The following is a 26,002-nucleotide window of genomic DNA, read 5'->3' as shown; positions in this document are numbered from 1 at the left end:
TGGTTAACGAAGGGTAGAGCCACATGGTTTCTCCCCGACTCTATGGTTCAAGTCATTATTAATACCGCACATAGTCCAGCACATTTAGGAGAAAAAGCTATGTTAGACAGTATCCAGAACATTTGGTTCAACAAGCATTTACGAGCTGCAGCCAAGCAGAAAGTCCGTACCTGTATGATATGTTGTCAGTTTAATCCAGGTAAAAGTGTCCCGGTGGAACAAGGTGGATTCCAGCCTCCTGACCACCCTTTTGAAGTCCTCCAGATGGATTATATTCAGATGGAGCGATGTCGAGGTTTCAAGTATGTCCTCGTAGTTGTATGCGCTTTGTCCAGGTGGACAGAAGCATATCCAGTCCCAGATTACACAGCCGCGACCACTGCCAAGCAGTTGGTTCGTGAGTTCTTCCCCCGTTATGGACTCCCTAGAGTCGTATATTCTGACAACGGCCAGCCATTCTCATCTGAACTCATGAAGCATGTTTCCCTTTTGTTAGGGTACCAGTGGAAGTTTCATTGTGTACGCCATCCTGAAGCAGCCGGTCTCGTAGAGAGACATAACCAGACTCTGAAAATCCGAATTGCAAAAATATGTAAAGAAAAGGGTGTGGACTGGCTAGTAGCTCTGCCAGTCGCTTTATTTTATATGCGCATGGTGGCACATTCCAGATCAGGTCTGTCCCCGTATGAGGTCGTTTTCGGCCGCCCCCCAAATATGTGGGGTACTCCTAGACCCCGAAGTATTACCGATGTTTCAAGTAATATGCTGACAGATTACCTAGCTTCCTTGATGTCTGCCCTCAACTCATGTCGTTCACAGGTTGCCGCCGCATTTCCAGACAATACCGAGGTGGCACCGCATGAAATCGTTCCAGGATCCATGGTGATGGTGAGGAATTTTGACAGATCAAGTCCGCTGGAGCCTCGCTGGAAAGAGCCCCGACAGGTCCTCCTCACCACCCGTACAGCCGTGAAGTTGGAAGGACGCAAAGGCTGGGTACACCTTTCTCATATTAAACTTTTTAATGGACTGAAACCCGTCTTAAAGAACATTTCCCAGGATTTGAAGGATTGCCAAAGCATTGTTCTCAAGGACTGTCCCGCAAAAGACATTGCTACAACCCCTCCCCTGTTAGAGAAAACTCCACAACAGGAGTACAAGCTAAAACTCCGGTCTAGTAAAATAAGTCAGTCAGTTTGATTGTCTAAGTCCTCCCCTAGGTGAAACGGTTAGACTGTTTCTGACATGTATAAAATAGACCCCCATAGTGAGAGAGTTAGTCAAAACTCAATCCGATGTATCGTTTTTCTATGTTTCATATTGTTTCTCAGCCTTATGATTTCCTGCACCAATTATGCATTTTTCTTGTATTTCCCAGTTCTTCATGTAAATAAGTCTGCTAATGCTACAGTAGAGCACACGTTTAGTGATCTGCCTCCTCATGAACTCTCTTACCGCCTCGCTATGCGAAATAACTCATTCATCCGCATGTTACATTACTCACACCAGTCCAGCAATGCCACTAATTGTTGGGTGTGTGGTCGACTCCCCCCTTTCCAGACACCGAAGGGAGTTCTGCCACTTTTTCCTTATCCATTTTCACATAATGGTTCGTGTGGAGCATGGTCCACGTTAACGTCATCCTCAACAGATATGTCTTTTCTTAACAGTACCTGTTTTCCAGACAAGCAAGGTCTTCCCCACAGAACAGGTTTAGATCTAGAAAATGAAGTGTATAATTTAGGTAATTATTCTTCGAATTTTATGATCCTGAATGTTCAGTCTGATACTACTCCAGACTTACCTGCTATTTCAGTACTACCAGTCAAAGGCGAATTATGTGTCCGAAATTATGGTTCCGTACATGTAGGACATAGTGATTGTACTACTATTGTCAAGTATAGTGACAGTGGGAAATCTATCTTCAAAGCTTCACGTCATTCTTATTTTATTTGTGGTCAAACTGCATATGTTCGTCTGCCCCTCGATTGGGAGGGAACCTGTTACATTGCCTTCCTACTGCCACCAGTTTTTCTAGCCCCACCTGATTATCATAGAAATACACATCTAGTACACATTAGACATAGAAGGGAGTCCCCAATTGTCGATTATACTGAAACTGCTCTAGAACAGTATACAGATTTCAACAGAGGGTTCTTCTTCTTTATAGGACCTATCCAGAATAGTAAACTGATCCGTAGGTTAACCAGAACCCTTGAAGCTGTAGTAAATGAGACTGCCTCTGCTCTAGGTAACTTAACCGAAGAGCAATCTGCTATGAGATTTGTCGTTTTACAGAATCGTCTCGTCCTTGACGTCATACTGGCCGATAGGGGCGGGGCCTGTAGAGTCATCGGATCTAGTTGCTGCATTTTCATTCCAAATAACGCACCGTCTGTTTATTCAGCTATAACCAGACTCCATAAAATTGCCCATCTGTTACACCAAGACCCAGGCACCTGGACATGGTCCGGTTGGTTCTGGAATATAATTTCCGCATGGGGATGGAAAGTCTTGTCCTTTCTAGGTATTACAGTAGCGATCATATTCAGCTGCTGCCTCTGTATACAATGTGGCCCTGCGATTTGCGGCATTTGTGCTACCTCTTGTATTCCTAGTCCCAAGCCCCGTTCTAAATCCCGTTCCAGGATAATTCGAGACGAGCAAATGATACTGTATGAAATGATAGACGGTATCATGAAAATTGATGTTTCCTGATGGAAACGTAGTGACAAGGAGGGAATGTGGAAAAGTAAATTTTGCCATGTTCTGTGTCCCTACGTGTCATCCATCATATGTTATGTGTGCATGATTAAATATGCATATGCATTCCCCATGTCCGATTAATGACGCAATTACAGTTGTGTCCATCTCTAATATGCCAGTTTCTAGTTCTCGTGAATACTACGAATATCAGGCCTATGTAAAGTTACGTTGCCACGTTTCCCAGTGTGCACGTTATTTCATTATAAAGTCCCCGTTTTTAGGCCTCAAAAGGGCCCGGACACCAGATTCAGCTCCTGTCTCCTAAAACCTCGCTGAGGAGCGATACAGCCCCCACCTGTATCCTCGACCCTTCACTTACTTCCTGCCTCGCAGTGCCCGGTTCAGTTGGCTCAGTCTCTGAGTCTGCCAAGAATATGTTATGATTCCAGTTATCAGTTCAGTCCTCCTTCTCTGCATTCCTAAGCTACTGAACTGCATCAATAGTTTCCGTCATTGTCTAGCCTTCACGTCTCCACGTTAGAGAAATACTGCATTTAATGGTCATTTAATATTCTTCATCGCGCACTACATGTAGAATAATGCATGGTCCAGTCTTAGAATCAAGTCAGCCTTTCCTCTCCTGACTTCTAGTTTATATCAACATGTTCTCTAAACATCAGATACTAGATACTGTTTAGGTACATGTCGCCCTGACTCTCCAGACTTCAGTCTCTGCTCCTAGCACAGAGTTCATAGCCCCCAGCTTCTCCTAGTGATACGTCATTGCTAGTTTGCGCGCACCATCAGGTTAGAGGTCCCGGCTCCTTAGGTAGCCCCCTCCATGGTTTCCGCCCCATTCATGACATATTCTGTTACGTTTGCATCACATGTCTATGTATACGCCCTGTTACACCCACTTTCACCTTTATCTTTCGCGACTGCTACGCGTCACGCCTTCTGCTCCACCCACTGCTACGCCTACTGCAATGTAATGCTATGTGTTTGCGTTATGTATATATGCTCATGTATTGTTATTAAAAGTCAGCGCGCTCATCCCAGATCCAGCCCCAGCAGCTGCTGGGCCCTGTCATTCTATTCCTATGCAGGTTGTCCTGTTCCTGTCCTTATGCTGTATTAAACCTGCAAAACTCCTACTACCTCGAATCTTGACTCTTATTTATTGAGCTATCTGTTATGATATATGTCTAGTCAAAAAGAGAGGTATTATTTATTTATTTACCACACCCTCGTGCTTCCCGTGACTGCCCATAGTTCCCACAGCTGTTAGCACTCCTACAATACGGCCACACAAGGCAAAACCTTCTTCAAACAAGCATTTGCAATGCAATAGGTCTCATATTTACGCAAGTTTAAGCTATTGCCATTGTAAATGACAATGCCTTTTATTTATGTTTTACAAACAAAAACATAAATGAAGGCATTGTCATTTACAATGCAATAGCTCAAACCCGCATAATTGCGAGACCTACTGCATTGCACCACTGAATGCCACATTACCACTGAACGCCACAGCATCCCTCAACGCCACAGCATCCCTCAACGCCACAGCATCCCTCAACGCCACAGCATCACTCAATGCCCCAGCATTACTCAACACCACAGCACCACTCATCACCACAGCACCACTCAACGCCACAGCATCACTCAGCGCCACAGAATCACTCAGCGCCACAGAATCACTCAGCGCCACAGAATCACTCAGCACCACTGAATGCCACAGCACCCCACAACGCCACAGCACCACTCAGCGCACAGCATCGCTCAGCGCACAGCATCGCTCAACGCCACAGCATCACTCAACGCCACAGCATCACTCAACGCCACAGCATCACTCAACGCCACAGCATCAATCAACGCCACAGCATCACTGAACGCCACAGCACCACTGAACGCCACAGCATCACACAGCACCACTGAACGCCACAGCATCACTCAGCACCACTGAATGCCACAGCATCACTCAGCACCACTGAACGCCACAGCATCACTCAGCACCACTGAACGCCACAGCATCACTCAGCACCACTGAAGGCCACAGCATCACTCAGCACCACTGAAGGCCACAGCATCACTCAGCACCACTGAAGGCCACAGCATCACTCAGCACCACTGAAGGCCACAGCATCACTCATCACCACTGAACGCCACAGCATCACTCTGTGCAACCATTCAACAACAACTGGTTCTAATATGTTCTCTCAATGTTTCAAGCTTTATTACAAATGTCACAAAAAGATGTTAATATTTCACTTCTGTTCTTGGATTTTCATCACAATAAAATACACTGAACATAATCTTCCCAAAAGTTATTTATAAAAGTTGAAGCTATTGCCATTATAAATTACAATAACTTTTATTTAAGTATTAATTATTAAAAAAAAATAAAAGCCATTGTTATTTGTAATATTAATACATCTAAGTCACGTAAATACAAAATATGTTGCATTACAAATGCTATATGTGTCACATTTACAAAAGTTAAATGTATTGGCATTGTAAATGACAAAGCTATTAATTTAGCTATTTTCAAAACCAACACATAAATAAAAAATGTGTTATTTACAATACCAATAGCTCAAACTTTCCTAATGCGAGACCTATTGCATTGCACATGCTTGTAATGTCAGTCTCCTTTTATAAAAAAAAAAACGATTGCAGAACTCTGTCTTTATGATATACACTCCCTTAAAACCTTTGGGGGTGTGGCTGTTCAGAGTGCAACATTGGCAAGTTGTCTGGGCCACATTCCCTTTTATTTGTTTGCTGCTGCCCCCTTGGGGGGCTGCCGGAGTGTCTTCTCACTTAGGGAAGTGATGTGATTTCCTGAGATGACAGGAGGGAGGAACTGAAGGACAAAGCACTATGGCTTAACGGATAGAAGTTGCTAAAGGAGTTCGGCGTAGATCCTTTGTGGGAGAACAGGCCTTATTGCACCCCATGGTCTGGGGACATTACAAGCTGGCCTTAGAAGCCGAGTCTGTGGCCCTTAGTGCCTGAGTCCAAAGTTTTTTGTAAGATAGTGAGTTTCCCGAGTGAAACAGAGCTGACTTCTACTGCTGGTGAAAGAGGAGCAAAAAAAGCAGAAGAAATAGTTTTTCCTTACCACCTCAATCAGGAAGAGTCAGAAGGGAGTGGATGTGTTCCTCCTGAGGACCCTCAGCTTAAGCCTGGTGAAAAGACTACGCTGTAGTCAATCAATATACTGTAGCCAGACCTAGCAAAAGAACTACGAAAATTGAAGTAACAGTTGGGAGTGTGCAGCGCGCTCCAAGATGGCGGCAACTTCCTGAACACAGGCCTTCAAAACTGAATGGAAGCAAAAGCCGAGAGAAGAGGTGGCTGTAAGGAAGCACCTGCTATCTGAAGCCCCCTCCCCCCTTGGTTTTGGAACCTCATGGCCCCCGTAACTCCAGGTAAAGTAGAGGCTGGGGGAAGCTGTAGAGTGCCCCACTCTTCTCCCACAAGTGTGTTCCTTGTCAACTATGGAGTGCGGGTGTTGGCCATGGCACTGGGGTTGTGTCTGTCCTCCCCCCAATAAGGCATGACACCTTGGGTCCAGCCCAGATTGATGGGACTGTGAGAAACAGGGAGTTGGGGGGAAGTGGCGGGGGGGTTGCTGCTGGAACTCGGGGACCTACAATGCTGTGGTGGGGGTGGAATGTAGACAAAGCCTGACGATGCCTGGCTCCCCTCCAACGACCAGCGGCATTGGATGGAAGAGCAGTTGGACGGTGGCCGAACTCAAATAAGGGCGCCCCATTTTAGAAGTGCACATGGCCTTTGCTTTAACCACTGGGCACCAAATAAGCCAGATACTGTTATGATAGCTGGAACTTTTCTGCAACGATCTGTAGACTATGCATCTGATGACACCCTTTCCCAGCTGTTGAAAAATGAAATTGATTCCAGCAGCGACAGTAAGGCCTCGGAGACTTTACTACGACTTACTCCACAGACAGCTGCCAACCTCTTCCTTAAAGCCCTGGAAACGATGTATCTACCTATTAGTACTGTCAGAGAAATCTTCGTTTGAGATGACAGTTGCACTGTTAATAATTGAGGTCCCTGCCTCTCTACAAAGTACTTTGGATTCTCCAGAACACAGGATTGAGGTGGATGTCACATACCTGTAAATGGCCAAACTCACTACACTGACACATGCGGAAATGAAATGAGTTAACACATTAGGCAGATGGAATGAATAATTGAGTCCAGTATCTGAGGCCTTATATGTCTTTAGATGGCTGGGCCACAGACCGAGCAGTATGGTGGAGCTCTGGCCCTCATGGATCAGACCTGCCAATTGCTAGGCCCTACTCCTTCATGCAGAGTTGTTCCCTTTGGGCGACACGTGCGGCATTTGCACCCAGGTTGACAGGTTACCTAAGGTTTGGTTTCCTTGGGTGTGAAAAGTTTGGATTTATACCCTTGAAGAAGAGAGGTGGTTCTTAAAGCTGAACATAGCTCATACAGTTTGCAGCTGAGGAATAGGAGGGCAAGATTGGTCTTACATAAGAACCGGAAGACGTCCCTAAATCCGCAGGTTGGGTATGAACACATGTAGGTGTCTCATGGCAGTCATCCAGACAGTTTGGATGACTGCCAGGAGACACCGACCGATAGAGCGGTGCTCCTCTTAACCTGAGCTGTAGCCAGGTGGGGTGAAGCGCAACAACCACAACTAATGGTATGTGGTTGAACACACAACCTGAACGTTGCGGGTGATATTTTTTGATTTTTCACTTATAAAAGCAGTAGTTAACTCACAACGGGTCCTGATGATTGCATTGAAACTATTTCATTGATATGCTGAAACATGTTGACCACTACTAATCACAGATATTATGTCAAATCTGTGTTTGCACTCTGTTTTTAAATTTGGGAGACTGAGAGATAACAATAAACTATCGACATCTACTCAGCCTATCCAATTTTAGTTTTTCCTCCACTTATCACTTTTCACCTATCCTCACACTGCTTTTTCAGCAGCCACTTTAACACTAAGAATTTTCTGATAACCTCCCTCTACTGTTATACTTCATGCACATTTATAGACATTGGCAGACCGTTTTTATTTTTATTTTGCCTCCTGAGCAAGGAGTACCCAAATGATGCAAAAGAGGGCAGTACAGTGTGGCTTCTGATGGGAATTTTTCCCTTTGCTCTCGAGTCTTAAATCAGTAATTTTTACACCTAGTTACACTGACTGTTCCCACTGTATTATTATATGTTTGGTTTTGGGGTCTGCATCAACAGTTGAGTGACAGATATGTTTTGACCTCTAGGTACTCTTTGTTGTATGAGTTATATGGATTGGGGCATGTACCTAGTGGGGGTCATTAAACTTGCCCTTGGACCCTCCAATTAAATGGTTTGGTTTATATAAAGCCAATATGCCCCCAAAGTTGGTCAACCACAGTTCCTCTCAACCTTTCCTCTATTCCAGCAAACTTCCCTCATCTTCCCTTGCTAATGAGGGCTAACTTCTATAGAGTTCTTGATACATAAATCGGCCATTCCCACCCTGCCAGTGTTACATGCACCAGCGCCTGCGATGTCCAAGGCCCTAGGAGACTGCTTAGATCAAGGCCTTGAGAGATGGTTGGCTCACTGGTAGGCATATGGCACTGCAGATACCCCATTGTAAAGGAATATTCCTTTTAATCCCCAGTACATGATGTCCACATCAGACTCAATTGAATTCTAGCCTCAAGGGGATTGGTGTCCGAAGCTAGCATGATTGAATATCTAGGCCGGATCCTATCCGACCTCAAACACGCAGATCATGTCTATCAACATGGGGAGATGGCTGGCCCACATACCAATGTTGCAACTTCAGAGCACTACTCTGGAAGATCCTGCGTTTTACACCTCATTGGGCAAGCTAAGGGAGCCCTACTTGAGAGAACAATGAGAGATCTACCTCCTCTTTGCAAACTGAATGGGACACCTTTAAATTAGTGGTGCAGGGCCATTGTTTTCAAACGGCTGTGAGGGTTCCCATTGCCAGGCAGTTGCAAGACTTGGAGGTTAAAATCAGAGTACTGGTGTGCAACAGGGTAGCCAGCTCATGACACCTTGGTGAGGAGACAGAGGTGTGTCGACCATACAGACTATGTGGCACGTCAGCATGTAGAAGGCAATAAAATGGGTAGACTCTTAGCATGGCTAGCTAGCTCAGATGGAAGGGCACAACTGTTGACCAGGGTGAAAGACTCGCGGGGATCCAACCTTATTCCTGAGAGGTAATCATTGGGACCTTCTATGAGTACTATGTTGAACTATATGGTAAGCAAGAACACAGTACGGAGGAGGAAATTGATTTTGGCTTTGCTCAGGAATTCAAGGGTGCCTTATTGCCTCGTCCCTCTCGGCAAAGGCCCTGGCAACGATGACCTTCCCCTAGATTCTTTTGCTACATTTGGGGATTGACTAAGCTATATAATGAGGCATTTTAATTTGGCAAGTTGCCTTCCCGGCCAGTGAAGCCCCAATAATCTCCTTTCCTAAAACCTGGAAAGGTAACTGTATACCATCCTCTCACCATTCTGAATGTGGACTATAGAATACTTTGCAAAATATTAGCCAGCAGACTGCTGCTGCAGATGTCAATGCTCATACATAGCAACCAAAATGGCTGCATACCAGGTTGCAGTATGTCTAAGAATATCCGGCGTCTATTTCAAATCATGGAGCTGCCCTCCAATGAGTGGCAGTACTTACAATCAATATGGAAACAACATTCAACTCACTGAGTAGGCATTTCGTGCGCAGAGTGCTCAGAAAATATGAACTGGAGCATAGTTTGAATAAATGGATAGCAGTACTGTACTCATCTTGTGTAGCTAGGGTATGAATAGCTGATGTGATATCGCCACAATATCAAATCTGATGTTGAAAGAGGACGCGCTGCCTCATCTCCATCCTCTTCTGTGCACTGGTGATGCAGTCTTATGCCACGTAGCTTAAAGTGGACGTAGGAGAGTTCCATATGGAGAGACAAATAATGTCTCCCTTTATGCAGATGATCTCATGTTCTATATAAGGAATCCGAGAGATGATCTCCAAGCTATCACAAAAGCACTATGCGATATTGGGAGATTATTGGGGCTGAAAGTTTACTTGGGGGAAGTCCTGTTTCTTCCCTCTGGGTCTTGAGGAACAAGCGGGCAGAGGAGGGTAAGCCATTAGGTGGAAAGTACGTGCTTTACATACCTTGGGGTACCGAAATACCACAAAAAACAGATCATCTGGAAGGCTATGTAAGGTGAGCCATATGTCCCTAGGACCCCAGGTAATATTCTGGAGGAATCTGCTACTTACGGTTGCAGGAAGGATAGCCCTAGCCAAAATAAGTGTTATCACTCCGCCTGTTCTACTTCACAAAGCTACCTCTGGTCCTTCCCAGATGGTATTTCCAGGACCGTGATAGTCTACTCTAGAGCCTAATATGGCATAGAAGACGGTGCAGAATTGCACTGGGAGCTCTGAAAAAGGGATCTGGATGTAGGGGCATGCTCCCTGCGTTCGAAATGTACTACCTGGCAGTTCAAACCCAGTGGATTGCCAGATGGTTAACTGGGTGCAATCTCCTGGAGTTGCATGTGGAGGAATGATCAAATGGTGGTTCCCCCTTCCTGCAGCGCATTGTTGCCCTTTCCGTGCTGCCAATGTCCCTACCATATTTTGAACAAGTGGCACAACATTGCCACAGGCACGCACTGCAGCATACCTGTGATTCAGTGCTGTATTTGCCCAGTATTCCAGTGAACATTGTGCTGGCATCATTGGGGTTGTAGGAAAGTAACGAAGTGGAAAGGTGGGTGCAGATCAGGGTAACTACAGTGGGAGATGGATTGGAAATGGGGTGCTTACACCATCTTATGTTTTAGTGAACATTTCAAGCCTCCCTTCCGGGCAGTCCCTGTGCTATGGATCTGTAATTACCCGACTGTGCAAACTGTGGGGCATTACAGATACAGAGCTGCAGACCCCTTAGACTACTTGCAAACACTTTGACTGTGGATGGAGACTAATCATCCGGATATATAGAGTATTGCTGGACCTACACAGGAGCCACATGAACAAGTTGGAAAACAAATTGGAAAACAATATTGGCATACTGCTCCACAATAAAGACTAGGATAACATTTTAGAATATCTCAAAGGTTTCTAGGAATGCCAGACTGCAAAATATTCAATATATAGAGTTACATAGGGCCTCTATGACCCCACACACTGAGTTCACTATATCCAAATGGTGAAGCAAACTGCCATCACTCTCAGGCAGACCAAGCTGGCTTCTTACACATGTTGTGGGAATGCCCTACTATATAGCAGTTCTGGTGTGAAGTTGGGGCATACATTGACAACATGAGAGAGGAGGCACAACACAACCACATAAGCTTGTAGGCCTTGGCCCCGTCCCAAGGTGAGAAAGGCTTGTATCCTAGGCCTTGGCCCCGTCCCAAGGCGAGAAAGATTTGCCAATCGGTCCATCACCATTCAGTGGAAAGCAAGTGCAGGTCTCCCATCAGACAGTGGTGCATGACCGCTGTGAAATTCGCAGACAGTGAGAGTATGACGGCACAGGGAGTAGGCCAGAGACCTGAGGAAATTTCCAGGGAATGGTGGTAACTAGCGGTTTCCTTCACCAAAGGTATTAGGAGCAATGACAAATCTCCTTAGAAAACCCACACTAAAAACTGCGGGTTGGACGCAGGTGACCACATGGGGATTGAACTCCATACAGCTACACACTACAGGTTGAGCTCCACTGTATGGGCTTTGTTCAGACAGTTCATGTGATGCTCACGCCAGGTCTCCCTCATCCACTCTCCCGTATTTACTTGTGAAATGTTTAAAGCTCTTCACCTCCGCCCGCTTCACCAACACTGTTTCATCGACGCAAACACCATGCATCCACCACTTGGCCCAGTTTCAGCTAAGTTCTTATAGAGATTAGGCATCCCCGGTGGTTATAAATTGCATTAATGGGCCATCATACAATAGGAACGGGGGTTCCCTTCGAACACAATAACAATATGAGCAGAGCTAGATTACATGTATGGGTAACATACTGGGATGCAGATTCTTGCAATACAACCTAATGCATGGATCCAACTGTCACTGTAAATTTATAACGGTTGCACAACGCCAAGTGGAATTTTTGATGTTCCCAATGAAAATGTATTATGAAATCAGATTCCACACGGCAAAAAAACATTTCTAAAAAGAGCATTGTGAAACGTGATACACAAATACTGCTTCTGGACAGTCTGTTCTAAGGATGGGATGGTTCTGTGGGTCTTGGGCATTCCCTCAGATGCAGCCAACTCATGAATTGAGGAGATCGAGCGTACGCTGCAGGACCTCTCCAAACAGAGCTTGGGCAACCTTGATGAACTAGGCATACCCAATCTCCATGAGACCTCGTAGTAATGCCAGTACTACTGGAAATACAGCTCTTGGTACAGTGATGATAGTCTTCCAGACTCCGCAGTGGATGGAGAAAATTCTTAAGGAAAAATTTTGAAGGGAAAAATAACATGGGTATACTTGGGGCTTTGTATATTTGTGTTAGGGTTGTTTTGGATCTCTTATTTTCTCTTCTTTCCCCTTTTTGCCCTGTACGGGCCTTTGTTATACAGATGCAATGAATTAACTGCAGATGGTTCTTGAATTGGGGTATTGTTATGCTTGTGATTCAACCCTCTTTCATATTTAACACCTTTAAACCTAATGAAAACCCCTTGAAATGCCTATGTGTTTGTCAAGGTAAAGCCATTGGCTGAAAGCCATTGCAGTTGTGCATTAGTTGAAGTGCCTTGTGAGTCTTGGAATTCTGGCTAGTGCTAACCACTCTTGCCTCAGTGATAAGAAGTACGTTCAATTTCTGAAGGAAAGTGGGTCGTATCTTTGTATGTCTAACTCCGCTGCCTGAAAGTGTGCAAGGTTGTGATTGCGTGGTTGCCGGCCTGCATGGAGTATGTTTTTGCAATATTGATATTGTAAAAATGGGTAACAGGTCAAGCTCTGGTGCCTCGATGTGTTTGATTACATTATCATTAAAGCACCTGAAATTACATCACTTTAGACTGCGTCTTGCACATAACATCTTCATCAATTAGTGACTAGCCAATCAGAATGCATTAGGTTACTTCAAACACAGATGAGTGCTGTCCTGTACAAACCAAAACTAGCTGTGCATGACAACTTTACACAAATAGAAATCTAGTTGCACAGTGAATCAAGATGCCATTAAACCATATTTTCGGTTCAATAAGCATAAAATGACTTAATTACACTTAAACTGATTTTAATAAAGGCTCAGTGAATGGTAATAGTTGTGGAAGTGAGAAGTTGTGGCAACTGTGACGGACAGTAAATAGGGTTAGGTACTTCAACTTCAGGAACTGGGAATGATCCACAATTAAATTACCTCGTACATCTTTTTGTGTTCCTACGCGGACTTGTTACTGTATTGCGTCAGTTGTTGGGATTTCTTCCTATGAGATCATGTGCGGTGCCCTTGAATACCTTTTGGTTGTCTCCCGTTAATGTGACCACACACAACTCCATGTGAAAGAGCGAAGCTATGTATGTTTGCAGGTGGTTCACAAAGTCTTTTTTCCTCCACACTTCACAGGCAGCTCCTCAGTTGATAATGAAGCGGTACTGCCGGGACATGCCAGCAATGCAAGTCTTCTTTAGGAAATTTGTGCCAGTACCGCTTATGGGTGAGTTTAAAAAACACGAGAGCATGGCTGAAAATATACCTATTTGCAGCAGGGCATTACTTTCTTATCCTAGTACATTTTCATTCTACAGTAGTTTTTGCATTCTTACACATTAACCAAATAAGTATGATGATTTATTTATAAATTAGAAACTGTCAGGACATCAGTGACTTGATCTACCAAAGCACTGTACTAATATATGTTAGTGTTGTAGATTTTAAAACTTGATGGGGAATATTAGCATGGAAGGTTGTAGGTTTATTTACTCCTGCTGTAGAAGGAGTTATTTTGAAACTATTCGTGAAGTTTGGAATTACCTTGTGGTTTGGCATTACAAATATTTCAAAGATAATAGGGCCAGTTCACAAGATCATTTGTGAGTACCGGAAGTAGTACTACAACAGTGTTATTTTACTGCCTCTTACATTTTAAGTGGAAGTAGGCCTAAAGCCTTACTCGGGTCCGAAATCCTTCTGTGGATGGCGGAAGGCCATGTATAGAACATATAGGGACATGGAGAGTGTGTCAGAGATCACACACTGTGGATTTTGTAGCACATAGAGTGGATGTAGGTCATGATTAAAAGGCCTGCATTACACACAGTGGCTTCAGAAAATGTGATGTGTTATGTCATGTGAGGCCAGGAATAGTGCATGGGGGAGGTGAGTCAATGTTGTGTAGCTAACATTAAGTGCTGAATTTCTCATGTTTTGTGTGTTGCCTACAACCATACTGCTTATCTATATTGCTCTGTCTCCTTCCTTTTCAACAATGACCTTTCCTAAATAAAGATTTTTTGGGGGGTCTAGACTTTCCTGACTTCTGTTTCTGTTATTGGGCCTCTATGGCATCTGCGGTTAACAATTGTCATTAATTTAAATAGCTACAGTGCTTGGATTCTGGTCTCCCAAGAGTGATTTATAAGTCACAATAAGTTCAGGTGTTTCACAGATAGGATTTGTATCCATCATATTTCTATACAGTATTTTTTAAGTACCTACTGACGTATTAAAGCCTAGTACTTTAAATATGCATATCTTGTGCAAAAGAATGGAGTAGTGGCTAGATTTCCGAAGGTGTGCAAAATTCGTTTTGATCATGCTACACTTACCCAAAGATCAAAAGAGAATTTGTCTCGGATTAGGGCTTAATGGTGGAAGAACTTGGAGCCATATGTAGGTAATCTCTATTTACCGATTCTTAAATACCGAATTTTACCGATTCGGTATTTAAGAATCGGTAAATAGTATGTAGGTAAAAATTCGGTAAATGTTACCGAATCGGTAATATTCGGTATTACCTATTTGGTATTTACTGAATCTGTAATTCTCATTCATTCCTATGGGCCTGGAGGCCCATAGGAATGAATGGGAAGCCATTCACAAGGGTGGCAGAGTGTCACATTGACACCCTGTTGCAGCCCTGAATCGTGCATGTGTGCACATGTGGCACACATACATGCCCTAAGGGCATGTATGTCTGCCACATGGCACTTTTAAAAAAGCACAAAATTGTTCTTTTAAAGGTTTTCGATCTATATCTACCACCTAATTATAGTTGGTGGTAAATAACGAATCCTTAAATCAAAAATGCACTCACTTGAGTGCTCCCTACATAGGAATTAAGGATTCGGAAATTTACTGATTCGGTATTTTAAGGATTCGGTAATTTACCTATTCCTTAAATTACCGAATCGGTAAATTACCGAATCCTTGAATCCAGCCACCTACATTAGAAAAAGCTAAATACTGGTCGGTAACGGCAAATTTGCCGATTTTCTGCCATTACCGACCGGTATTAAGCTACCTACATATGGCCCTCTGCCACTAGAGAGCAGAATGTTCTAACAAAAATAACAAAGGCTTCAGGGAGCGTGAAGGGAATGAAATCCTTCAGGCTCCCTGAAGCCTTTGGCCACAGCTGTGAACAAAGAAACATCGGAATGTTAGAGCTCCGGGCTAATACCAGCCATTATAAGCCCTGAGCACTCCATTGTTTTCAATGGAGTTCCCAACATTTGTATTGAAGGCCAGGATTTTAAATGCTCAGTTAAACTCATAAATCTTTGAAACTAGCAACCTGCATTTCAAACATCATAATACGTTCATCCTTTTATGCATGATTGGTGAATTTTTTTTTATGTGAATTGTTGGGGTTCATACTGTGACCTTCTGTCCTAAGTGTCAGCAAGCGGTAGTACATTTCAGACATGCTTTTGTCTTTTGACTGAAAATATATGTAAGGAAGATATTAGTTATACAAACCTTCTGGTAAATTTCTGGTTTGGAGTTAAGCACAAAGCCAAATATAATCCTTCTGGTGTTTTTCCTCGCTGCATCCACCCTGACTCTGGCTTGGGCATGTATCAACAATACATCCCCTCGAACTTCAATGTGGTTCTGAGACTTGAAAATTTGTATACTTATGATTGGCTGCTTAAAAATGCAAGACAAAATAGATGTATATTTTCTAAATTGTGTTCCTGCTAGTAAAATAAATGGAATTTGTAAAGCTTGTATATCGCCCAATTTTCTATGCTTGCTTTCCATAACATACTTGCGATTATGTGAAAGCAACTCTTTGAACTGACTGATTGGCTTCTCCTATTCTTGTAATGAGATGCTGATTTATTGACTTAATACTATTTATGATTAATTATCCCACAGCTGATTTTGCATTATTTGCACTGTTACATTGATTTACAAACTGTTACTCTGAAAATGAATTAAATGCACAAAGTGTCTATTGACTGCATCAACAGTCCTAGGCCAATGAATGACCGCCTGTTCCCAACCCTACCCAGAGAATGCTGCTGGCCTTGTTGTGAGTGCTGCTGAGCCCACACTGAATTGCTCCACACACAGCACCTGCCTTGTCACCAGGGTCTCTTCCCTAAACTGCAAGTCACTGCATAAGTGATTTGAGTGAGGGGATCTTGAGTTCCAACTATTCTAATAGAGCTGTAGCAAATGAGTAATCAGAGAGTTTTGTAAGTATCTGTTTGAGGTATGACCTCCCTCACCCGTCACAATGGTGCAGTAAAAGTTATATTTAGGTTCAAGGATTCCTGTCCTATGTCTGCCAAGCAGACTGCTCTTCATCGTTGATGGTCTAGCATTCCAGGGGGCACATGTTGCTCAAGATAACACTTGACTGACGGCCCCAGCCATCCAGGATTGTAATACCAAGGCACTCTTGACGGTATGTGCGGTTCCACGTGCTGTCCTGTTGGGTACGTATCTAGCTTGCTGGTTACATCATGTACAGGATGTAAAGTTATTAATTGCCACAGATATATGTCACTAGGTCTTCCCTAGCCTCTCTTCCTCCCCCTTTTTCGTAGGATGTGTAAATTGCACTTGTACTGCTCAACTATCATGTGCATACATGACTGTGATTCATGTGGTTGTATTGTTCTTTCTATTAGATGCCTGTTATTTTTTTTTAAAAGGTTCGAGTGCGAGGATATTTACAATGAAATTAAGGGAATCATTTTTAGATCTCGCCTGGCGAACGCAGCGAGAAGTATTGTTACTGAGTTGCCTCTCATGCGAGACAAGAGATGGGCACGTGCAAGAGACGGACTGGAAATGTGGATGCGCATGAACAGGAGATGTTCACGTGCGTAGGGCTCGGCCCGCACCCTCTCTCCCCCTCCCACCCTGTCTACGCGCACGCAGGACAGGAGATATGCACGCACGCATCGCGCTTTCACCGCCCCCCTTTTGCCCCCCACCCCTCAGTCGGCTCCATGGAGAAAGCTTTTTTTTTTCTGAGAGAGGAAGCTGCGTGGACAGTAGACGCCCATCCCGTCTGAAGGCCGGGCGATCTCCTCTCCGCAAAGCCGACTCCTTCCCGGCAAGTAGCGTGTGAGCCGCCCCGGCTTGGGCTCTTCCTGCGGCGAAGAAGCAGAGCTCCTCTTTCCTCTGACCGTGCAGCCGCTACCACCTCCCCTGGCCCCGGGGCTCCGCCTTCCTCCCGGCCCAGGCCGGCAGAGGGAGGCCCCGGCCGGGAGTGACTTCAGCACTGGGAGTCCCGCTTCTCGGCGGTGCGGGTCCACCTTTTATTGTTAGCAGCCGTCCAGGAATGTTCTGGCCAGAGCCCCGCAGTGCGTCCAGAAGGGGCCCGGTCCGCCGCCGCAAGGGACTGCCGCCCTGTGAGGTGAGGAAACCGGCAGGTGCCCAGAGTGTGTGTGTGTGTGTGTGTGTGTGTGTGTGTCGGGAGTTGTGTGGGTTTGTGCGCAGCGGGCACGCAGCCTGCTAACTGCAGCAAGTTCCCTACCGGTCGACCCGCCGCAGCGGAGTTAGGCGTCCTTGGCGGGCGCAGGACACACACCGTGCCGCCGCCAGGAATGCCAGGCACAGGCTTTGTGTGTTCTCTCAGCGGTCCCTGGTTGCCCTGCGAATCTGCAGTGTTTGTGTGTGTGTTACATGCAGAGACCGGGCGCACCAGTGGGGTAGGAACAGAGCGAGTCTGGGCAGGAAAAGGGTGTTTTTGAGCCGAACATGAGGAGGGCTGGAATGTGGGCTGCCTTTCCTCTCTGTGGCAGGCAGGATGTTGCAAAGCTGAGAGAAGCCCGCCCTGCGCAGAGTTCCTTCCATTGGTGAATTCCATTTGAAATCAAACCTCACAGAGCAGGAATGGTAAACTGTTCTTGAAACTATTAGTGGCACATTTTTAAACCACTTTAATTATTAATGTTATTTTTTACACCTTATGGTTGCAATTCTCTCATTTTGTATTTTGTAACACATTAGTGGCGGGTGACTCGTTTTCAGAGTGATGGGGTGCTGAGCTAGCTTTTTAGGTCTCGACCTGCCAATGCACTTGTGCATTGCTGGCGAGACATATAGAGGGCCACCAGCAAATCCTACCAAGAGGTTTTGGAGTGCGGATTATGCCCAGTGCATGTGAGGCATTCAAGCGCGAAGCTTCGCCAGCGCGCGCTATAATGCCTCACATGCTGCTCCCCCTCTTACTTTCGTTATCGCTCACACCCCATATGCTCGTTCCCTCCCCGACTTCAATGGAACGCCGCTCCCCTGCTCCCCCGCCCTCCGCCATGCATCACTAACTGCTTCCCCTCTTACTTTCGTTATTGCTCACACCCCATATGCTCGTTCCCTCCCACCCTTCCGACTTCAAAGGAACGCCGCCACAGCAATGCCGAGAGCTTGTTTTCAAATGTTGGTTACCGATCAAAATTGACAAAGAAAAATAAAAACTCCATGTTCCGGGCTTTCTATGCATGCCAATGGTTCGGAGCAGATGAGGCGGTGTGCACATAGCACGTCATTGATAATTATTCAGCTGCAAGAAGCTCCTTCAAGGAGGAGGACATGGCACTCGGTAATAAGAACACAGGCGGCAGATGTCCCTACAGAAGCAGGCTGTAAGTCTGACTTTTTACGAATCTCACTAAAGCGGCAGAGTTTGCACTATCTGCCCGTTTATTTTCTGTTTTTTTAACCCATGCATGTGTAGCCAACAGCATGGGGGAGGGAGTGCAGGGTACAGTCGCTTTCTGAACCTGTTTTCTGGTCTGGAAGTGTCCTTGATGTTACGAGGTTGCTGTCACAAAGCGCTTGGGCTCTACATAAATCAAGAAATGAATGTGCGATGCTGCTTGAAAGGGCACACTTAACTTCCAGTGCTCCTGTACGACACGTTATATACTGATCTATTGTCGTTTGTTCACCTCTCTCTTTATATTGTCACTAAGCAGCCTTACATCCCACTTGTGGGCGCTGTATAAAAGAAAAGAAAAATGCAGATTGTGCCACAAAAGCCTGCCTTATTACCAAGTTAAGTTAAAGTTCGCTTTTTTCCACAATCGGCCTAATTTACAGCACAACCTATTACGTCTTTCAGAACGAAGAAATACACAGTTTCATCTAAAATTTCTCACACCCATTACACAAATTTTCCTTCCCTTATTAGCTTTCCCCAACGTTTGCCATTCATGCATTTTCTGAATTTCCGGCCCTACTGACCTTCCTTCTCTAGTTAAGCCTACCTGACCCTCCTCAGGGCATTCTTGTGCCATAGTAAGCCTGCCCTCTCTTGGACGTGTTGTATCTCTAGTGTTAACTCTATTTCCTCAACCAACCATCCTCGTTTAACATCCCGCCCCCCTCTCCTCCCGCCCGCACTACGCTGTCCCTGCATGGTGGCTTTTGGGTGAGTGTCTTTTAAGTGTTTGTGTATGTTTTTAAAAAAAAATATTTATTTATTTAAACCATGTTCTACAGCAGCGCAAATGCAGTGCAGCTTGGCTGAAATTAAAAACCGCTTTCAGCCAAGCTGCACTGCATCCGCGCTGCTGTACAACATGGCTGAAATAACATTGACAAAGGCAATAGATCTTGCACAGGCAGGATATTTCGGCTTCGCCAATGCTTGTTCTGCTCGTGTTTGACTGACGAGGACCATATGCTGCTAAAAGCCCTGCATGGTCCTTTGATCTGAATTGAATAACAACGTTGCCATGCGCATGCGCACCGGGTCAGTGAAGGGCATTGACTGGCAGTAGACGAGTGGATACTCCTTTTATCATCATTCACTCTTTCATTTTAAATGTATTCTTTGTCCTCCACTGAACTTGATATGCTGTAGTCAAGTTGGTTATTTAAATGGGAATTACCCATCGGTGTTCTAAGGTAGAACGTGCACGTCAGCAGCCATAACACATAATGTGCCGCCACTCCAGCTGTGACTCATAGGACACGTCACTGTCAAGACGGCAATAGACGGCAGAGGCGTCAATGCAAATGAGACAGTTACCTAATATCTTCGCCCGTTCTCAGTCTCTTTTCCAACCAAAACCCAATCAGGTTGCAAATGGCACTTTGACCTTTAATTGCGACCTCTCGGAGCTCATGCCTTTATCAGTTTACATTTGCATTATTATGTAAAGCAGTCATTGTGCCGCAGAAGTATGCCGCTTCTGCTGTCAGCTAATGCCTACACGTCGGCTATCGACCCTGCCATGCAGTGCGCTTCAATTTTAAATTAGCTGAAATGGCATTCATTTTCGAAAGTGTTGAGAAGCATTTATTTATCAAGATTTCTTGAGCAGAAATTCGCTTTTTTTTAAAAGTTTGTTTGCTGTAGATTATTAGATCCAATTCAGACAAGTATTTGTGAACCACCTTCACTTTTGTATTAATATATTATAACTTTTTTTTTTAAATATCTTTATTAACATGAAGGCATAAGTTACATACACAATACTGTAATCAAAGTTCAATTTTGTTGTTTGCGCAGTTACGTAGCGGTAGAGCAATATAAGTAATGTGCATATAGATGTACGTTAAGTGCATTCTCAAAAGTAACACGGATGACTGCTATCAGTTGTCCTCAACACAATTCTCTGAGATTAATGTCGGTGTCTCATTTTGTATATGGTACATCATTCTAACCTTCAACATATATGTATTAATTTGCGTGGCAGATATCTAGGAAAGAAGAAAAGAAAACCCAACTATTGTCATCACGTTCTTATCATTGTATACACGCCCATAGCCAACCATCAGTCACCTTGTTTGTTATCAATGTCGTTTACAACAGTATTACTTGAACACAGCATTACGCAGTAGAAGTAACTTAGCAACCAATCACCCAACACTTTACTCCTCCTCCCCTTCAGAGTCTAGGTTCTCATCCTCTGGCAATGGCTCACAGATGTCCCCTCTATAGATATTCCATGGCATCCAGATTTTGTTCCACTTACGGGGGCAGGCCCGGAGCACATACACTGCCTTTTCTGTCACCATAAGTATGTCCATATTTTTTCAACACATAAAGGAATCTGGGAAGGGCCATCATTTTATATAAAGCAGCCCTCCCAAGAAGGGTCAAGGGCAGGGCCGCCCAGTGCCCAACATCTGCACGCAGGCGATCCAGTGGTGGCTGTAAATTTTTGTCAAAGAAGTCAGTGGCAGCATTTGTGATGACAATACCTAAGTACTTAAAGGAGGTAGTTGCCAGTGTCAGGGGGCAATCCTCTTGCAACAGTGGTCCCGGGCCCCTAAGCACGTATACCACCGACTTAGACCAGTTTATGTTATAACCTGATAATTTCCCATGTGCGTTGCAGAGATGTAGTAGGGCAGGGATCCCGTTGCTAGGGTCAACCATGTATATGAGCATATCGTCTGCATATAGGGAGATCTTATCCTCCCAGCCAGCCTCCCATGTGATGCCACGAATCAGCGGCGTCGCCCTAATTAGGATCGCCAATGGTTCCAGCACCAGGGCAAAGAGCAGAGGCGACAATGGGCACCCCTGTCTCGTCCCACGGCCCAACAGGAACGTCGGTGAAATGTGGCCATTTGCTGCTACTTGTGCCACCGGTTCGTGTATAGTAGTCGCACCCATGCTATATATTTCGGTCCGAAGCCCATACGCGCAAGTACTGCAAATAGATATTCCCATTCTACTAAATCGAACGCCATTCTGGCATCAAGTGAGAGGATCACCGCCTGTTCGGAAAGGAGGTGTGCACGCGCCAGCACTCCATGGACCCTTCTGAGATTCAGTGCTGTGCTCCTGTGGGGCATAAAGCCCGACTGGTCAGGGTGTATCAGTGTGTGCAGGTGTTGTGTCAGACAGCTGGCCAGTAGTTTCGCCAGAATTTTGGCTTCGACATTGAGCAAGGATATCGGGCGGTATGAGGTGCATGCGGTTGGTGGTCTATTCGGTTTCGGTATGGCCACTATCGTGGCCGTGCGCTGGTCTAGTGGTAGCTCACCCCTATGCAGGCTGTCCGTGTACATGTCTAGCAGTGGCTTACTTAGTTCCGAGGCCATCGCTTTATACCATTCCACGGGTAGCCCGTTGGGACCCAGCGCCTTGCCGGACTGCAATGCCTGTATGGTCATGTGAATCTCATCTTCCGTCAGGTCAAGTTCGAGCTCTAGCTGCGCCTTTTGCGTGAGTCTGGGAATGGCAATATTTTCTAGTGAATTCGCCGCCGCTTGCGCAGTGACGACTTGTTCCGGGGTGTATATCTCTTGAAAGTGGCGTGCCAGGGTGCGCACTATGTGTTCAGGGTGGGTCTGCAGCTGTCCGTCACGTGTGCACAGTCTCTGTATGCCTCTAGTACTGCCTCCTCTTCTATCCAGCCATGCCAGCATTTTCCCTGCCTTGTCACCCACATCATATATTCTATGTGTCGTACCTGCGATGTAGCCTTGAACTGTTGTTTTAAGGTGTGTCTGGTACTGCTGTTGATGTAGTTGTAGCAAGTGTAAAGTGTCCGGGGTAGGATCAGACATGTGAGCAGTGTTTGCGCTATGGAGTGCTAGCTCCAATTCAGTAAGTTCACGCCTGGTTTCCCGCTTATGCCCCGTTATTGCCACTGCAGCACCTCGGAGGACCGCTTTGTACGCTTCCCACAGGACCGAGGGTGAGGACACCGACCCAACGTTTTCTTGAAAGTATTGTGTGGTTATCAGTTTGAGTTTTTTCCTGATTTGTGGGATTTTCAGATAGTTCGGGTAAATAGGGCATATTCTAGCGCATTTCTTCTCTCTGGTAGTGAGTGATAGAGAGACTGGCGAATGGTCAGATACGCCTCTAGGCAGGATATCCACCTTATCTACTGAGCCCAGTCCCATCCCCAGAAACAAAAAATAGTCTATTCGGGAAAGGCTATTGTGCGCAGCGGAGTAGTATGTGTACTGGGTCGCCTCTGGGTTCAGCTGCCGCCATACGTCTAGAAGGCCCATTGCTTCCAGGAACCCAGGAAGCGTGGCATTCCCCCTGGGGCGTTCTCTCATGGGAAAAGTGTCTAGCGTAGGATCCACTATTGCGTTGAAATCCCCCCCTATGATCGTGTCACCCTCCGGGAGGTCTAGGAGGAATTTACCAAGTGCCGGCAGTGCCGTAGAGTGGAATGCTGGGGGGATGTACACGGAGACAACATTAAGAGGCTTCCCTCCCATTGGCCATGTATTGCGGCGAAACGACCCTGATCATCTGTCCTGCGGCTTTCCACCAGAAAAGGTGATGTCTTTTTCACGAGTATTCCAGTCCCTCTGGAGCCTGTTGTGAATTCAGCATGTGTTGCCATCACATACCCTCGCCTATCAAGCGCCCTACATGTTGTCCCAGCAAGGTGCGTCTCTTGGAGCAACACTAGATCAGGTCCCTGACGTTTAATGGCCTGTAATACCAGCCCCCGCTTAATTTTATCCCCCAGGCCTCTAACGTTCCAAGTAAGCATGCGCAGGGGGGACACCATAGTTGTGTTAGGGGTGGTCTCATCCGCTGAAGCGTTCAGCCGTTGGGCCATTGGTTCGTAATAGTAGTGTCGCAGGCGATCAGTCGCCTATTCCCTTGCAGGTACGGCGCTGTGAGGTGGTGTTTCTGAATTGGTCGGTACTTGGTGCGTGTGCGTGTCACAGAACATGAGTGATGACTATTAGCATTAACATTAACATTACAACTCCCCCACCACCCCCCTACCCTGCTTCCCTGCCCCACGGTCCGTCTCCCTGCCCGTTTCCCCAACTTGGCAGAGTGCTTTACCCCATTCCCAACCATCTTACTTGCTCGTGGGGTTGGTGAGTCCCCTACAGGCACCGGCTATCGCCCACCCTACTCAGCTTCACCAGCTCTAGGGTCCCTCGTGCTGGACCCGCTCCGCCTCCTAGGCATTCCGCCTCTAGAGCAGGGCCGGTTGTCCCGAGGCAAGCGGGTCCTGTTCCAAATCAGAGTCCATCCCTGTAGTGTCGTCTTGGTTCGCAGGAGGACTGGTCGGCACATCTGTGTGTCCGTCGTTATGATGGTCCATCCGGTCTCTGTGTGGACGCCGACGTTGTCCCACCTGTCTCCAGCCGTCAAGCCAGTCCTGTGCCACTTCTGGCTTGTCAAAAAACCAGGCCTTGCCATCCGCCACAATCCTTAGTTTAGCGGGGAACAACATCGAATACGGTAGGCCCTTGTCTCGGAGTGCTTTTTTAACTTCAGTAAATGACTTCCGGCGTCTGGCCACTTCCGCTGTGTAATCCGGAAAGAAGGCTAACGTTGCGTTTTGAAGCTTGATAGGTGGTGAAACCCTCGCCGCTTGCAGGATTGCATCTCTGTCTCTAAAATTAAAAAGTCTGGCCAGCACAGGCCGCGGCGCCGCTCCTGGTTTGGGCGTTCCACCAGGCACCCTGTGTGCCCTTTCGACTGAGAAGAAGTGAGATAATCCTTTAGGTTGCAGTTTATTCTTTATGAGGTCCTCGACGTACTGGTCCATCGCTCGTTTCCCTTCCGTTTCCGGTAGGCCAAGGATGCGTATGTTGTTTCTTCGGGAACGTCCTTCTTGGTCTTGTAGCATCTTGGTGACTTTCTCCATTCGCTCCATTGCTACTTGCAGTTCCGAAGTGTCTTCTACCAATGACTTTGTTACCACTTCAACCTGGGAAACCCTTTCGGTCATTTTCTGGAAGTCCGCACGTAGCAGCGTGACCTCGGAGGAGATGGAGCCCACTGTCGTCTTTACCTCTGAGAGGGTCTTCATAATGTCCTCCAATGTCACCCTCTTGGGTCCTTCCGAATCAGGAGTAGCGCCTGTGGAACTTCTTCCAGCAACTTGGGAGTGTCCATGTTGGCTGTAGGCAAACTTATCCAGTTTGGCCTGCGTCGAAGCTCTCCTGGTCCCTTTGCCTGCCATGAGTAGAGGCGTGTCGATCTCGTACCCCACTCCGGGCAGCAACGCGGTTCCCGTGCAGCGATATGCCGGGCACCTGACGTGTGGGTCAGGGGGGTCCGTGAAGCAGCCTATGACTTGTCGATTTCTCGTCCCTGAGTTGTTTCCCCACCGACGAGGCCGATGTCCGCTGGCAGCTTTTCTGTACCGGTTACCAGTGCAAGTAATCATTATGGCTCGGGCCAGGTCAACAGGCTGGTCGAGTGCGCAGGATTAGCAGTCGGCTTGTTGCGCAGTTCACCAGTTGATGGTTCCCGTGGTGACGAACTCCCTGTTACTTCCCCTGCGCCGGAGTAAGTATCCCAGCGCCGGTTCTACGCCACCGTCGTATTCGGGGAGAGTGGCGGGTTTCAGCCCGGGGTTCGACCAAAGTGTTGTTCACCGGGGTCTCTGCTGCTACTCCGTCTCCGGGTGTGGTGAGCACCCTGAAAGGCTCCCCATGCGCCTCTCCCTATGCCTCAGGCCGCTGTGCAATGTTCCAGTGCACTTACTGGTTATGCCGACAGCCTCGTATGAGGTCTCGGCGTCTGCTTCCTCAGCGAGGGGGTGTTTTTTCACTTCTGGAGCGCCGGTTCTTTTCTCAAGTTACTCGCGTTGATGCAGGTGCTCTTCCAATATGGCGTCCCACGGTAACTTATGGCGCAGCCTGTCACCCGGGTACTCGCACCAAGTAAGTTTCTCCGCAATTCTGCAGCGCTGTCTCGCAGCCTCCGGCGGTCGCTTCCACTCACTTTCGTCTCGCCGGATCCTCAGGGATTCCCACCTTCACTCTCCGAGGCGGTGTGCCTTCCGCCTCGCTCCTGCCGGGGGAGCGGCTGTCGTCACCAAGGTCAGG

The 26,002-nt window shown here is 46.3% G+C and overlaps 1 protein-coding gene across 1 annotated transcript in view; it reads left to right on the top strand.

Annotated features, from left to right (window-relative positions):
- SFXN4 (sideroflexin 4) overlaps positions 1-26,002 on the top strand; it is a 136,705-nt gene that overhangs the window by 33,516 nt on the left and 77,187 nt on the right. The window contains exon 10 of the mRNA XM_078643913.1: positions 13,376-13,466. Within this exon, the coding sequence (XP_078500039.1) occupies positions 13,376-13,466 (91 nt within the window). The remainder of the gene's footprint in view (positions 1-13,375; positions 13,467-26,002) is intronic.

The sequence above is a fragment of the Lissotriton helveticus genome, chromosome 5_1 (genome assembly GCF_964261635.1).
Source record: "Lissotriton helveticus chromosome 5_1, aLisHel1.1, whole genome shotgun sequence".
Lineage (NCBI taxonomy): Eukaryota > Metazoa > Chordata > Amphibia > Caudata > Salamandridae > Lissotriton > Lissotriton helveticus.
Note: the sequence above shows the minus strand (reverse complement) of the source record. Positions and strands in the feature narration are given on the sequence as shown.